This window comes from Rhinolophus ferrumequinum, chromosome 8 (genome assembly GCF_004115265.2).
Source record: "Rhinolophus ferrumequinum isolate MPI-CBG mRhiFer1 chromosome 8, mRhiFer1_v1.p, whole genome shotgun sequence".
NCBI lineage: Eukaryota > Metazoa > Chordata > Mammalia > Chiroptera > Rhinolophidae > Rhinolophus > Rhinolophus ferrumequinum.
Genome location: NC_046291.1, coordinates 18,757,792 through 18,775,474, shown reverse-complemented (window position 1 = coordinate 18,775,474; position 17,683 = coordinate 18,757,792). Strand labels below are relative to the sequence as shown.

The 17,683-nt window shown below is 42.3% G+C and overlaps 1 protein-coding gene across 1 annotated transcript in view; it reads right to left on the bottom strand.

Annotated features, from left to right (window-relative positions):
- MREG (melanoregulin) overlaps window positions 1-8,664 on the bottom strand; it is a 57,967-nt gene extending 49,303 nt beyond the window's left edge. Inside the window, exon 1 of the mRNA XM_033113026.1 lies at window positions 8,204-8,664. Within this exon, the coding sequence (XP_032968917.1) occupies window positions 8,204-8,298 (95 nt within the window). The 5' untranslated portion in view covers window positions 8,299-8,664. The remainder of the gene's footprint in view (window positions 1-8,203) is intronic.
- Window positions 8,665-17,683: the final 9,019 nt, after the last annotated feature.

The following is a 17,683-nucleotide window of genomic DNA, read 5'->3' as shown; positions in this document are numbered from 1 at the left end:
TAAACTGCAGCCTCTGCAGGAGGGTAGGGGTGAGTTGTGTCAGCTCAGGGAACTCAGCGGGATTATCGTGGGAAAAGAGGCAGGCCATCTGGGCCCTGGTCTGAGCGAGCTCACTGACACGAACACATGAGCCAACATTTTTTTAAAGCCCTTCCAAGGGCAGAAGACCATTTGATCTGCTCAGAGGTCATGTGAGTCCACACTGTGAAGTGAAAATCTCTACACACGTAAAAGATGATTGTCCTTCTAGGGTTGGTGGGGGTTTTCTTTGAAGCGTCTTAAACCCACCACCCTTCTTCCCCACTGGCACCTGGTTTCACTAGCCACCATACAGACAAGGGGTCTAGTATCTCTCAACCCCAGGCTGTCACAATTCAGGGCAGGTCTCATACGGCAAACACAATTTCCAGCACACACCACATAAGCAGCTAGTTGCACACCTCCCTGCATACTAGGAGGCCACTGCTGTTTCCATGGTTCTGGAAGATAAGAGGACTCGAACCCAGCTCAGCCACCTGTGTTCTTGTGCTACTGAAGCTCTTGTGCCTCCGTTTTCTTCCTCTGTCAAGAAGGGATAGAGACCTAACTACAGTCTACCCTCATTATTCCCAGATTCTGTATGTGCAAATTCACCCACTTACTAAAATTTATCTGTTATCCTGAAATGAATACCCGTGGTACTTTTGCAGTGTTTGAAGCCCAAGCTCCCCACTGAGGTCGGATGGTGCCTTCCTGTATCAGCTTTCACACTCCAATCAAGAGTCCTTTTCGTGGTCTGTTTGGTGCCCCATTTTTTGCATTTCTGTGCTTTTTTGTTGGTGATTTCGCTGTTTAGAACGGCCCCAGCCATAGTGCTGAAGTGCTAAAATATGTGTGTTAGATAAGCTTCATTCAAGGCATGAGTTATAGTGCTGTTGGTCTCGAGTGCAATGTTAACGAATCAACAATATATATTAAATAAGGAGTCTTTAAGGGGAAACACACATAAAACACGGTATGTATTGATCAGTTGGCAAATCGACCGGCAGGACTCTAACTCTGCATTTTCCCCTTGGAGCAATGAATGGTTCGATATTCTTTCATTCAGTATGTGCGGTGACTAACACAACATAACCACTGTGAGTAGCAAGAATCGACTGTGCCTGGTATGATTATGGTGAGGATTTCATTCATAGATGTAATGCACTTCTGACAGGGCCTAGCACACCATACGCATGAAGTACAACGTTACAAAGGCTCAGGAGAGACGGGACAAGGACGGCGTATGTCACAGCTCCAGTCTCTCACCCTCTCCTGCAACGTCAGAAACGGTATGACTCAAACTGAACCATTTCTTTACGGATCAGGAAAATTCAATTCTAGTGCCCACACCCATGGGCCCCCGTCAATCCCTTCTCAGAACGGCCCCGCTTTGTGGGCATGAAACAACCATCAAGAGCACACCGAGGTTTTATGTTATTTTTTCCCCCATAGGAATTCCAGGCACTGGAGAAAAACAAAACATGGACGTCTGTTCATTGTTCACGGCCCATAGATATGTGGGGAAACTGTTATCATGAATGGAAGGCGCAGGTGAGCACTGAGAAGAGCTGGGAGCAAGACACATTTGGAAGCTCATTACAGGGTTCACTGAGGCGGCTTAAGCGAGAGCCACAAACAAAAACTCAACCGTGATTGGTAATTCTCTCTCCCGTCTTTTGCTTTTGAACAACTGGGCAGTGGTGGTGCTTATCGGTTATTAACAGCCAATAAAGATAAGAGAGTGAGAATTCTATTTCCCTGAAAAAGATCAAAGGAACCTTTGTGAAGGACGCTTCAGTATATGACATTTACACTGTACTCCTTTCATATTCTGTTTTAGACTCTTCTGGGCTTGATGTCTGTATTGGATGTCATATGGCAGTAGACTTGGTAGTGCCAGGGGACTCGGGCATCTCTGCTTAAAGGTGACTGACTGCAGCTGTGCCTCCCGAGTCATATTTTCCAAAACCACAACTCAGGCTCAGGAGGATTTCTATATGGCAATAACATGCTTGTTATCACTAATGCAAGACGTCATGCTCTAAAAGTGGAATAGAAACCAATGCTTTGAGCGCAACCATTTTCCCAAAAAGGTACCCTGCCATGGGTTGAACAAGTGTTCCCGAAAAAGACAGGTCCAAGTCCTAACGCCCGGTTCCTGTGAACGTGACTTTATTTGGAAACAGGGGCTTTGCAGTTGAAATTAAGTTAAGGATCTTGAGAGGAAATCATCCTGAATTTAAGGCAGCCCCCAAATCCAATGATTGGTGTCCTTATAAGAGAACAGAGGGATGTGTGAGACACAGAGGAGGAGAGACACATGAAAGAAGACAGGGGCAAAGATTGGAGTCGTGCTTCCGCAGCAGGAGCCACCGGAAGCTGGAGTCAGCAAGGAAGGGTTCTCCGTAGAGTCTTCGGAGGGAGCAGGGCCCCGCCGACACTTTGATTTCAGACTTCTGGCTTCCAGAACTGTGAAAGAATAAATTTCTACCGTTTTAAGCTACCAAATTTGTGGTGATTGCTTGTGGCAGTCCTAGGAAGCTAATACTATATATTCCAAACATTTCTTTTAATTAGTAACATGAAATTTTGAACCAAAAAGTCATTCACTATTCTACAGACAAATGATTCATTCCAAAACAATCCATTTGCCTTATTGTCCTGTCCTCACTGCATATTGGTTTTTGGTTGTTGTTTTGATCACTATTTACTTTAGAAATATAGTTGGTGCAGGGAAGAATGGCAGGCAGAACCCCAAATCTTAGATTGATGATTGACAAGATGAATCTTATATGACTCAGTCCTAAAATCGGGGTGAAGGTGAGAAACAGGGAGATCTAACAAAACCCTTGGCCTTCTTTGGGGCTGAAGCCCGGTGTTAATTAAGGTCAGCACAAGTGTCCTTACTCCAGGCCCAGACCTGCTCTTAAACTGCCTGGCGTTAGAAATGACTACTCAACTATTCGCTGGTGAAGCAGCTCTGGACGGCTACAGAGCTGGACAAATGGTCATGATTCACATCTCCTGGGACTCCAGGTTCCTTCCCAGTACTGCAGACAGCCTCACTGCCCCTGTATCCCATGTCAAACAGAATTTCAGCTGACACAAGCCACAGAAAGGGGGCCATCCATGTCCAGAATGGAACAGCCCTTCAAGGTCGCACGTTGAAGTCTCATCTTCCCCATTTTACAGAAGAAACTAAGGTTCCAGGAAGTTAAAAGAGACTTCCCCCAAATCCCACAGCTGGTTAAGAGCTGGGGCAAGGACTCAGGTCTCCTAACTCCCCTTGGGCTTAGTTTACAGGGCCAGGTTGCTTCCACATCTAGGCAGGAGAATTATACTAAAGAAGGACACAGAAGAAGGAAAGGAGAAAAGGGACAAAATGGACAGGAGCTAAGACTAGTGATCTCCATCAGCTTCTAGTGCACAAATATAAGCTACTTTTGGAAACTATTTGGTAGTTTTCTGAATTTTCTACAAAATCAAAATCAAGGCCTGGACTTTGACAAACACGGGTTCAAATTCTGACTTATCCGTTGTGACTCTGAATTACTTATTTAAACTCTAAGCTCTGGGTTCCCCATTTATAAAATGGACACACTACCCATCTCATTTGGTCATAGTGACAGACAATTAAATGACAGAATGTGTGTAAAGGAATCTCACTTATGCAATAGCCTAAATGCAGTACACACCATTTATTTAAAGTTAAGAGTGCTAGGCACAGATTCAATTTACAGGTCACCTCTGGAGGTGGGAGGAGGACACAGTGATGGAGGGGTCCATGGAGGGGCTTCAGCGTTACTATCAGTTTCTGTAAGGTGGGTGCTGGGTCTATGGGTGTTTGCTCTATTATTCTTCACAACGTTTTGTTTTAAATACATTTTTTTTTAAATCTGCTCTTAGAAAGAAATTAATAAATGTACAACTATTGTTATCATCTTTATTAACGAAAAAGTTATTTATTCACTTCTTACTCCACATTGAGCACTGTGCTGAGCTCAACAGGGGATGGTAAAGACTTAGTCCCTCCCATCTAGATTAGAACCTCCAATCTGGCAGGGGTTGCACCACCCACCTATACCTGTAATAGCAGGCAGATGCGGTAAGTGGCCTCAGGGCTAAAAAGAAAGAGACACCATAACTGCTTAAGGAGACTTTCTAAGCCTTCATCACAAAGGCGGCAACTGAAATGGGCCTTAAAAACTGAGTGGAACCTTAAGAAGTAGAGAAAACAAAATGATGTCTAGCTAACAATTAACAAAAACAGCAGGAGGGAAACCAGCAGCATGATTAGACGGATCTCAGACAGAGACTAGAGAATGCAAAATCAGAAAAGCCAGGGGACGAGGAAATGTGAAAGAAGGCGTGCATGGCCAGCATGAGGGTATTCCATGTACACTGAGAAAAGAACATCAGATTTCTTTCTCTAAGCGATGGTCAGGTATCATACATGGGGCAGAAACCACATTTCATGGTGAGTAGGCAGTCAAGGAGGTGGGGAGGGGGGTATAGCTGACCACTTTTAAAGATACTTGTGCCTGACAGAAAGGAAAGCAAAGGATGGTAATTGGAGGGCATGGCACAAAATCAGGGTGAATTTTTTAGTCAGGGGAGGCCTCAGCATATTTCTAAAGAAGGGGGGGGGGGGGGAAGAACTAGTGGGACATAGAGATAAACACCAGTGCAAACAGACAACGGACAGGCATTCCCTTTCACACGTACCAGGTTCCAGAAAAAGCAAAAGGAGTAACGGCAAAAACATAAGTGGCATTGTCAGATTGGCAAACAAGTGGGACTAAGAGCTGTTTTTCCTGATCTAACAAGAGTCCCTGGTGCGTTTTGGAAAAGGACTGGAGATGACCGCGCACACAAATGACAAATGTCGTCCCCTGACCAGAGCTTTTCCAGGCACTGTTACCTTGCGATATGAAATAAAACTTGGAAACCATTGTTTTAGGATAGAGCAAAGGATTTTTAATTAGGGAGAAGGAGGAGGGGTGTCTGTACAAAACCTTTTTTTTTAGTTGAAAATAATAATATGATGACATGAAGAATAAAGTTCCCAATAAAATAAAAATTCAGACCATCTGCCCACATGATTTCACCACATCAACATTTCAAACCAGCCACTCTGGAAAACATTCTGGCAGTTCCTCAAAAAGTGTAATGTGAAATTACTACCGTGTTTCCCCGAAAATAAGACCGGGTCTTAGATTAAGTTTTGCTCCAAAAGACGCATTAGGGTTTATGTTCAGGGGATGTCATCCTGAAAAATCATGCTAGGGCTTATTTTCCGGTTAGGTCTTATTTTCGGGGAAACACGGTATATGTGATTCAGCAATTTCACTTGTAGGTATATAATCAAAGAATCAAAAACATACGTCCACACAAAAACGTGTACACAAATGTTCATAGCAGCATTATTTATAAGACTCAAAAAGTGGAAACTACGGACTACCCAAGTGTCCATCAACTGATGAACGGCTAAATAAAGTGTAATATATCCGACACTGGAATATTATGCAAATATAAACAGGCGTGAAGTGCTGATAATACACACTACATGATGAGACTCCACATCATTATGCTGTAAGAAGCCAGATGCAACAGTCTCCATATTATATGATTTCATTTATACAAAATGTCCAGAACAGGCTAATCTTATGGATTAGACAGAAAGGAGATTAGAGGTTGTCTTGGGGAGGCGGCAAGGGACAGGGAGGGGAGGGAGGCAAGTGACTGCTAATGGGTATGGTTTCTTTTTTGGAGTGATGAAAATGTTCTGAATTACATCGTGGCAATGATTGCACAACTTTGGTGGTACACTAAAACAACTGAACTTCACAATTTAAAAAATTTTTAAATGAACCAAAAATATATATATATAAATATATATATTTATATTTTATATATATATATTTATATTTTTATTTTATATATATTTATATTTTATATATTTATATTTATATTTATATTTTATATATTTATATTTATATTTTATATATTTATATTTTATATATATTTTATATAAATATTTTTATTTATATATTTATATATTTTTTATATTTATAAAATGTATTTTATAAATATAAATATATATAAATATATAAATCGAACTAGACGTTGCGATGACTTGGGTAGGAAAGAACATGCAGGCATCCATACACTCACGTATTCTCACTGCTCCACACATCCATTAAGAAGCTCCTGTCCCCAAATATTGTTATACGAAACGATGCCAGAATGACTATACTACAAAACACCAGTCCACTCATATTCACATGCTATTCAGAAGAATAGCAATGATAATTAATAATAAAACTAAACTTTACTGACTGTTTACTATGTGTCAGACACTCTCCTAAGCCCTGTTCATGGATTAGCTCATTTCGTTTCTCACTGCAACCCTTTCAGGTACAATCTATTATCATCCTCATTTTACAGGTGAGGAAATGAAGGCACAAATAAATTTCATAATTTGTGCCAGGTCACCCAGTCAGTATTTAACCCCAGGCAATCTGATTCATGAGCACTATGCTATTCTGCCCCAGATGACTCTGGTTCCTTAAAATCACTTGCAAAATGCGATGACTTCCAGTGTAAACCAAGACAGGAGAGGGAGTGAAGAGTTTAAAGCAACCAAAACTATTAATTCAAACAGCAATCCTGGACAGAAAATTAGAAAGATCCAAAGCTCTGAGGATTAACCAAGCTGACGGCTGCATTTCATGTTACTATAAATACTGACAAATTGAGTGTGCAACCCAAACATGAAATTCTAGATTTGACCCACTACATTTAAGACTAGGGGTAGATTACTGGGTTTCTCCCTGCCCACAATAATCTAATAATCTAAGTGGGATTACCATCACAAGTACAAACAAAAACATTGTGTATTGTGTATATGACTGTTTAGATATATAAAACAACATGACATGTATGTTTACACACATGCGTGCTCATTAAACTGGGAGGGGCAGATGGTGAGTTCTAAAAAGTCCTAAATCATAGGAGAGAGAGATAAATGAGGGCAAAGTAATCAAAGGAGACTACTTTGAGGGGGGCTTTGAGAGCTAGCGTTTAGGAAGGGGCAGGAAGGTTAAAGGGCACTCCTTCAGGAAAGTTTGAAGGAGTAAGAAGGTTGGATTGTTCCTAGAGCAGCAAAGATGCCTGTCTCATTAAATCAAGGAGTGTACAGTGTTTAATGTAATGAGAAATAAGAATGGACAGGCAGGGAGGGGTTATGGAAGACCTCAAAAGTCAGGGGGAGTATTTGGACTTGATGGAGTAAGAAAAGGTAAATCGTGCTTTAAAAATAATAGTTGTGAAAGCTTCATCATATTAGTTGCACACTTCATAAGAAAGAAACACTGGCTTCAATATAGCTGCTTACCCAATCCTGAATTCCACCATATATGTGTGTATATATATATGTATGTATGTACGTATATATACACGTACATGCTGCAATTCCTAACTTCATTTCAAATATTCTGTTTCTTTCGTATCTACCTCCAAGGCATGACCTGGTGAAAACTTAATTCAGCAGAGTTAAAATATAATTGCTTAAGATCGCAGCCCTGAACAAAACTGTTTTATGGTGCCTTCACAAAGCCACTTCCCACATTGCTAATGAGCATTAAATTTCCGCACACTCCATAGCTTAACCTGTAAAGAATCAATCAACATCTTAGTGAACAGGCTGCCCTTGAGAAAACACGCATTTTGCAATGTGAAAAATATTTCCTTGTGCTCAGTCACTGAAATTGTCTTCTTTTGATAATAAAATTGAACGACATTTTTTTTTCTGGGTGAAACAGAAACTCAAGAATTGCTTACTGCACTGAAATAAACCTATCAAATATATAGTCAATCACAGTTGTATTTCGTCGGAGCCCTATGAGAACTTCTCTCCTCACTTCCCCGCCCGGCAACTGCACCCGAATTCTTGGCACTTTCCACAGGCATCACCTGGGTCTCCGGTCCCTCCGAGGATCTGTGCTTTCGGACAAAAATCTTACCCAAGCAACAGGATATCCTGTAAGGGACCAAGGGGCTTAGTTTGTGCCTCAGTGGGATCTTCAAGTAAGCCAACTCAGACAAGCACGCAGGTATCCCCACTCCGCGGCGCCGGGCTGCGGCCAGGTAACCCCAGATCCCGGCCCGGACACGCACCCACCTGACCAGCGGCTCCTTCTCGAGCACGGCGGACTCCTCCAGGCACATGCACGGGCAACAGCAGCACAAGGTCCTCAGCCAGTCCCTCAGCCCCATGGAGACCGCGCTGCCCCGCCTGCGCCGGGGGACTCCGAGAAAGCCGCGGCGGCGAGCGAGCGCAGCTGGGGCGCGGCCACGGGGCCGGCGTCCAGGTGCGGGGACAGTCGCGGCCCGGGCGTCGCGGGCCGGTCCGTGCGCATCACGCCGTGGCCGGTGACGCGGGCAAGGCCGGAGGCGTCTCCACGGCCCAGGGTTTGTGGACCCGCGCGCTTTCTACCACTTGGGTTTTGTTTGCTCCGCGTGTTTTGTTGGGGCTTTTTTTTTTCTTTCTTTTAATTCCCCGGGCGCAAATTGGGGCGCATGCGTCCCGGAGGCGCTCCGCTGCTGCCCTCTAAGGAGGAAGCGGGGACTCCAGCCAGACGGCAAACTCCGAGGGCCCGCCGCGCAATCCCGACTGAAGAAGGAAGGAGGGGGAAAGCCTTGGAGTCACGGAGCACGTCACAGAGCACGAGCTTGGGCTGATTCTATTCATACGTTTTATTGGCTTCACTCCCCGAGGGAATAAAAGGTCCTCCTTCCCACCCGCTTGTCTTCAAAGCAGAGTTTATGGCATTTTTAACAAGTCAGCCCCACATGCAAAGTAAAAGTTAGCCAAAAGGGTATGAACTGACCCATTATAGAGGTGGGTTTTTTAAAGTACTACATTCACAATGATTTTTTAAAATTGTTTTCCGGCCTCCCAGTCCTTTTAACCCGCTCAAGGAAGGCAGCCACTATCATTACTTTCCTGCGATTTTCCAGAGCTATTTGTGTATGTATTTATGTTCATGTATGTATGTATTTATTTATGCTTGTATAACTTGTAGATATATATACACAAATCCCCCTCCTTTTTTTACCCAAGCAGTGGCGTTCTCCCCACATTTCTACCCCTGGCTTGTTTCACTCATTACATCACGGAGACTGTTCCACAGCAGTACATATGTATATCTTCTTCTATCATTTTAACAGTTGCATATTATGCGGCCATGTGGATGCATGCCCATATGTTACTTAGTCAGGCCCCTATTTAAGTTAATTCCGGCCTTTTGTTATTAAAATAATGCTGCAATGAACATCCTTGAACTCTGTGTTTGTACATGTATATCTATTGAGTAAATGTTTGGCAGTTGAATTGCTAAGTAAGATGCCTTTAAAAATTTTGATGGCTCTTGCCAAATTACCCTTCAAAGAGGTAATTCCAGTTTACACTCTGACCAGCAACATATAAAAGTATCTATTTTCCTATGTCCCCAGGACCAATGCAAAGTACCATCTAATTTTCATCCAATCTGGATTACTCAACAAATACTTACTGACCATCAGTTATGTGCCAGGCATGTGCTAGATGCTGGGGATACAGCAGTGAACAACAACAACAATGTTTGTGTCTGCTCTCTTCACACAAACGTTGTAGAATTGTCAAGACGGTGAAGTAGGTAAACGCTGTGCCCACCTTCTCTCATGGCCACATCAAAATTACAGCTAAACTACAAAACAACCATTATTGAGAATCGCCTGAAGTCTTGCTTAGCTGAAGCCCTACAACTGAGGGCATACAAAGGAAGCAACCTCAAGACTGGTAAGAGGGGCAGAGACATGGAATGGCCTGGTCCACAACCGTGTGTAACCACTAAAAATCAGGAGGGATATTTCGGCTGTGTAGCCACCCCTGAGGAGTGGCTTGTGGGTGCAGAAGGGTGGCTGCACTCCCAGGTGCTCCTCTTGGAAGATCCCCACATGGACTTACTTGCTGACAGATTCACTCACTCTGAGCTCCAGCCCTGGGGCAGCAGCTCAGAAGATGAAAGGGACGTTCAAAGAGAAACTGAGTTGTCTGACTCTAGTGTGAGGGTTGGAGGGACAGCTTTCTTCCGGACAAAGGAGTTGGTGGACGCCATTGTTTCTTTGTTGAGCCCTCCCCCTTCCCAGTGTGCAGACAGACAGCCACCATACCTGAATCTCCATCAACCTAGCTAACACAGTTCATTTGCCTCATCATGGTGATTCTGAGACCCTCCCCCACCCAACTTTTGGGCACATCCAAGCCACTTCCAGTGGCTTTTTCATACAAACTGCCTACTTTGGCTCATGCTGCAGTATTTCCTAAAGTCTCTCAAAGGTTCACAAAACCTAAACAAGCAGCATCAGGCTTTAGCATGTCCTGTACCTCTGGGTGGGCAGCCCTAAGCCCAGCACTAGCAATACCCAGCTTTGGTTCAAGGATTGGCCTCTCAAGGCACCTCCAAGCACAGCACAGGCTGCAGCCATCTGAGGAGCTGAAGCATCACCCAAGAACACTTCCAAGAATGACACATCCAAAAGGCAGACTGGGCAGGCACCAGAGCCCTGCTAAAGTGAATCCTGCTCCATAGCATCAGCCCCTCCACAATAGCTCCTTCACTGTAGTAACGGCCAGCCCTCACAATCAATCAGCCTGAAGGTCAATTCCTCCCACTGACATACAAACAGCAACCAAGGCTCAACTATAACAGGAGGACATACACAACCCACACAAGGGACACATCTAGAGCACATGGCTCTGGTAATCAGGGAGACTGCACCACTGAGTCCCATAGGACACCTCCTATATAAGGCCACTCTACTAAGACTGGAAGACATAGCATCCCTACCTAATACATAGAAACAAACACTGAGAGGCAGCCAAATTGGGGAGACAAAGACACATGTCCCAAACAAAAGAACAGAATAAAGCTCCAGAAAAAGAACTAAACAAAATGGAGATGAGCAATCTACGAGACACAGAGTTCCAAACATGGTTATAAGGATGCTCAGTGCTCTCAGGGAGAACTTCAACAAAGAGACAGAAAACATAAAAAATAACTAATCAGAAATAAAGAATACAATAACTGAAATGAAGAATACATGATAGGGAATCAATAGTAGATTAGGTGAAGCTGAGGATCGAATCAGCGATTTAGAAGATAAGATAGCAGAAAACACCTTAGCAGAACAGCAAAACAAAAAAAATAAATAAATAAATAAATGAGGACAGTTTAAGGGGCCTCTGAGACAATATCAAGCATACCAACATTCATATCATAGGAATACCAGAAGGAGAAGAAAGAGAGCAAGGAATTGAAGACCTATTTGAAGAAAAAATGATGGAAAACTTCCCTAACCTGGCTAAAGAAATGGAGATTCAGGCCCAGGAAGCTCAGAGAGTCCCAAACAAAAAGAACCCAAACAGGCCCACACCAAGACACATCATAATTAAAATTGTGATAGTGTGGTACATTGTCAAATGGTTGCTGGACTTACCATGGTGATCACTTCTTTAAGTATTTAAATGTTGAATAACTATGGTGTGCACCTGAAACTATTAAAATATTGCCTGTTAGCTATATTTTAATAAAAATCTTTTAAAAAACACAATGTAAGTACAAAATCACACTCTCCACAGTTCGTTACACCATGTGTTCACTCACAGGGAAATAATTTAATGCAATTTACTCCCAACTGTTTTCCTCACGCTGACCTGTTTATTAAGTAACTGATTTCTAAAAAAAAAAAAAAAAAAAACTGTAGTCAGGGAGTTTGACAAACAAAACAAGCACATTAGTGTGTTAGAAGGTAATGGGTACTCTGAAGAAAAGTAACACAGGGAAAGGGATAAAAAGTGCCAGGGAGGTGTGTGTGTTTGTGAGTGTGTGTGTGTGTGTGTGTGTGTGTGTGTGTGTAGGGATGGCTCTGGTATGGTGCCATCAGTTTCGAGGGGTGGTGCCTGCAGTTTTCAATGAAGTGGTCAGGGAAGGCCTCCTGATATATAAAGACTTGAAGCATGAGCAAGCTAGCCCTGATATTAGGGGGAAGAGCATTTCAGGGAGAGTGAAAACTATGTGCCAAACCCCAGAGGAAAGAGAATGAAGTATGCCTGAGAAACAGCATTGATTCCAGGGGCCCTAGAAACAAGTGGGCCAGAAGGAAGAGTAATAGCAGATGATGGACTGTGGGATCTTGTAAGACTTTGTAAGGACTCTGGATTTTGCTCCATGTGAACTGAGCAAAATTTTGGAGGCTTTTGAGTAGAGGGAATAATATGGTCTACCTAGGTGGCAATAAGATCCATTGGCTGCTATCTTGAGAAGAATCTGGGTACAGAGGGCTGTTTTAGGGAGATGCAAATGGAGGCCACTGTAATAATCCAGGTGAAAAATGACAGTGGTTTGGATTAGGGAAACAGCAGTAGAGGTGGTTAGAAATGGTGGGACTCTGAATGGAATTTGAAGGTACAGCCAACAAGATTTGCTAAGGGGTTGGAAGAAGGTATAGATAGAGATAGATAGAGACAGAGATAGAGATAGAGATATAAAGAGAAATAAACAAGGAGTGGCTCCAAACATTTGAGTTTACAAATTGTGAAGGTTAAATTGCCATTGACTGAGACAGAGAAGACTGTAGGAGGAGCAGGTTTGGAGGGGTGAGGAAGAAGAGCAAGAGTTTATTTTCAGAAGTGTCAATTCTCGTGGGTGGTGTATTAATTTTTAAAGTGTGTCACTACACCTAAGTTTGTCCTGTCCTGGCTACATTCAGAGGCTGAAGGAACTTAACAAGTACATATTCATTAAGAGGCTGGCTATTGAGGGATGCAGAAGAATAAGAGAAGGTCCCTGATGACTCCAACTTACTTGAGAAGATATGGACCCACCATGAAAATTAACAGGATGTGACAGAATACCAGTTGTCACCAGGTTGCACAGGGCTATGGTATCAAGCCCAGCACCATGTTACTTATCACTTGCAACTGTGCCAGGATGGAGGCTGAGTGTTGTTCTTGACAGCAAACTCTCTACTGGCTGCAAAATCCACTTGGTAGAATGTACTATTCTGAAATGGGATCTTGAATTTGAGTCAATCCACCTAGGTTCAGGTAGGAAGTGGATAAAGGCAGCTGCCAAAACGAACTCAGCCAGCAAGAAGATGAAATGTGAGATCTGACAGCTACTTTCAACTATTAGAGTTGGAATTGTTGAGAATAGAGAAATTAGAGAAGGCATTGAGCTCCTGGAAATTATAGGTGCTCTGTCCCTTACTAACTTTGCTCTTAAATACGTCACTTAATTTTTCTTAACCTCAATTTTCTAATCTGTGAAATGGAGATGATGAGCCCAGCCCTACCGATTAGACACAGCTGTGAGACTCCAATGAGAATGCTTGAAAACCATAAAGCACTATAGAAATACCAGAATTTAGCGCTACTGATTAAATCCAAATAATATGGGCCTGTTGGGTAAATGCCAGTTCCAACGCTACTTGGTTTGCATAGGACAATACGCACATTTGTACCTCAGTATTGTGTGAGCATCTTGTATGTGCTTTGTTTCAGATTGGATATTTCTAGAAAGCCCTCAGACCACGTGTATTCAACAAATTTGATCAGGAGGTTAATGCCTTGTTTTACTAAGGATCATGCGTAGTGTTTGCTTGCTCTAACAATTATTGATAATTTTAAAATTAATTTTCTTTTAAAATTTTTAAATGAAACATTCCTTTAACAAACTGAAATATTATAAAGTTCCCTCTGACTGCAATCCACAGTCCTCTCCCCTTCTTACCCTCCCTAGGGTAACCATTATTATCAGTATGGTACAAACTTTTTTTTTGGATATACATACACATATGTGCCCCTGTAATATATATATACCGTATTTCCCCGAAAATAAGACTGGGTCTTATACCGTATTTCCCCCAAAATAAGACTGGGTCTTGTATTAAATTTTGCTCCAAAAGATGCATTAAGGCATATTTTCAGGGGATGTCTTACTGTTTCATGTACAACAATCTGCATTTATTCAAATACAGTCACGTCATCTTCTTCTGAAACATCATCATAACGTACTAAATGCATCCGTCTGGCTGGCGACCTTAACAGGTGGTAGGTCTTATTTTCAGGGAAACATGATAGTATAATTGTGTGTATCATTTTTTGAGTAGTGGGTTTTGTTTTAATATAAAAGGTACCCACTAATCTATCTGCAAGCTTTTTTCACTTAACACAGTTAATACGAGTATGTCTTGGAGATCTATTCTTATTAGTACACATAATACCACCTTGTTCTTTTTAACTAATGTGAATATTCTATTTCTTAGTTTTCTAAGGATAATTATATGTGTTTTCATAGTGCTCATCTTCCCAGAAGTTGAATACCTTCATGATTTCCCTGTTTGTTTGTTTTTTTTTTGTAAATTGGACCTTTGATAGTAACACCACCACCAACCCTTCCAGGTTCAGCTTCTAGACAGCTAAGACCACATTTTGGCAACCTCATTTCCCGTTTCAGACATCATTTTCAGGAGAGCAGTGAGCTTCCCTTTTTTTTAGAGTGATGCTGCATTGTTCCTACTGCCTGAGTTGACGTCAACACACCCAACACAGGCAGCAACAGCTGACATTTACCAGGTGCCCCTGGGCACCTGACATAGGCAGTCCCCTGAGGTGATGAGTGACTCACAGACCCATCAGCGGTTTGTTTTCAAGGCAGAACTGCTGGTCTATATTTTCTGATTTTTCCATAGCAGGGAAAATATTCTAGAGTCTGCTTTGGAAACAACTACTACAGTTTGAAGTCCTCCTTCTGAACGAATTTACTTCTGAGAGCTGAAGAAAAAAGGCATATGCAGGGTGAGAAAAACTGGAAAATCAAAATACTTAAGCTCCAACACCACATCATCAGTGCATTCTACAGAAAAGCTATGCTTGCAGCAACATAGCCGAAGCTGGTGTCATTCCATTATTCATTCAACAAATATTTATTGAGCCAGGTACTGGAGATACGGTGGTGAACTAGAAGGTGAGTCCCATTCATAAAGATGGGGACTTTGTTTTGTTCTTTGCAATATCCCCAGCACCTAGAATAATGCAGACCATAGTAGGGACTCAGTAGATAAAAGAATATCACGACATCCAGAACAGTGCAGGCACATAGTAGGCACTTAACAAATGGGAATTAAGTGTATGGAAACAGAAAAAGAACTTGTTTAGTGAACCAAAATTTGCATGAAAACTTATGTTTAATTTCTGAAGTCTATTTATGAGCTTCCCAAATCCAGTAGAGAAAGACCTAAAGAGCTCTGTCTTCCTTGGTGAAAACAGACATCTTTGGAAACAAGCCAGTACCCCAAACCAACCTTAGCATCATCACTCACACCAAAGGACACAAGATGGACAGCCAACATGCCTTCTATCTCTGGAGAAGTCACATTAGGGAATGGAATGACTGGATGTCACTAAGGTAAAAGCCAGCGAAGGGTTCCCATTGGGTCTTTTGTTTCTGCCTCTGCCGTATGCCCCACCTCTCCTGTTGGTGACAGCACTTTGTTTTTCTTTGAGGAGCAACCCCCTCCAGTCCCATGGGTTGGGTATGACAAATGTACATACTCCATCCCTCAACCTCTAACTCCCAACCAATGAGGGGAGGGCATGTGACCAAGATGGGCCAATCAGACGACCTTCCTGAAATTTGCCTCTTAAGGGCAAGGACTCAAAGATGAAAAATGAGTGGAGTTGAGACATGAATTATTTTAGGAACAGCATCTTGAAGAGAACATCCAACAGCAGATGCTATTTAGATGCCTGGAGCTTTCCTCTTTCTGTGTTTTCCAAAATCTAGTTGTTCTAGCCATTTAGTTTTCCCATTATTTTTTGGGTCACTCCATAACTTGTCAATAATTTTTTTATTTTATTTATTTATTTATTTTTTTGTTTAAGTTAACCAGGCTGAGGGTCTGTTGCTTTCAGAACTAAAACCATACAGCCCCACTGAGGGATGTTAGGAAGCAAGAAAATGGTAATTGTGACTAGAGAGAATTATGAAAAAACAGTGCTCTTTTAGGCCAGGTACAATTCAAAGACTGATTTAGTCAGGTGAGATTTTTATTTTTGTTTCTTTGCTTGGCTTCTCTTCTCTGAAGAGAAATAAATAATATGCCATCTGAGAATCCTTTAGACATATCACTCTGTAGTTTCCCATAATGTAAAATACATTCTAAATTTCCAAAGTATTTTTATTTGGTGCAGTCTGCTGGTCAATTTCACTTCCATCTCTCTCTTACCTCAAATGTATACTCTGAGAAAACCTTAATAATCACTCTTGCTCATTCTTCAGTTTCAAGTGACAACCATCTTTGCTTTCCTCAAAATTTAGTAGAGTCTTTGTTAAACAACTTGTTTTTAGGAATAAGTCTAACCTTTCAAAAGGATGCCCTTGGAGAGAATAAAAACACGAGGTAAGCTAGAAGAGGGATAAAGCATGTTAAGAGTTTCTTCAAGAAAACTTGATTCTTACAGTCCCGCCATAAGGTAATCTAACCCTGTTGCATCAACTTTGTATAACACCCTTTTGTCTATATTTGTGTGACCTTTATCCTCTAGACATTAATCAACAACCAATTGTGAATGACAAAAACATCAACCTAACTGGTTTAAGTATAAAAAGAAATTTACTGTCTCAAGTAACTGGAAAATTTAAAAGTAATGCTAGCCTCAGATGTAATTGGATCCAGGCACTCGAAAGATACAATAAGAGCTGCTCTCTGCTATAGATGGAATGTTTGCGTATTCCCCAAATTCGTATGTTGAAATCGAATCCCCAAAGTGATGGAATTTGAAGATGAGTTCTTTGGGCGGTGATGATGTCATGAGGATGGAGCCCTCAGGAGTGGGATTAGTGCCCTTATAAAAGAGGCCCCGAGAGCTCCCTCCCCCCTTCCACCATGAGAGAGCACAGCAAGAACACAGCTGTCTGTGAACCAGGAAGCAGGTTCTCACCAGACACTGAATCTGCCAGAGATTTGATCTTGGACCACCCAGCCTCCAAAACTGAAAAATAAATTTTTGTCATTTATAAGCCACAAATCTATGGTATTTCTGTTACAGTAGCCCAAAAGGACTTAAGAACTGTCTTTTCCTCTCTGGGTTCTGAGTTGGTGACACTTTTCAAGCATCTAGTAGCCCTGGATTTCACCATCTTTTCGGCTGGGATTATCAGCAGAAAGAGAACAGTTCCTTTCCAGTCAGTCAATCAATAGGCTGGGACCCGGCTTGGCTTGGCCTGAAATGGAACCAACTGCTTTTTCAGAGGGAGGAACTCCACCTACTGAGCAGGCTCGAGTCTCACATCCACCCTTGCAGTACTCAAATGAGGAATGAGGGGACAGGAAAGTAAGCCAATTAGACTAAAGGTAGGAGAATGTCCTAAAGAAAATCAGCTAGAGCCATGAAAAAAAGGAATGGATACTGGCAAGGCAAAAACGACACATGTCCACTACACTCAGTCATGGCAGCTGCTGGTGCACTGGCTCAGACATGGTCCTGAGTGTCCAAGGAGCTCCTATCTGGAATGGACAGAAAGGGCTCCACAGAGAAGAGCCAGCCCGTGGTTCC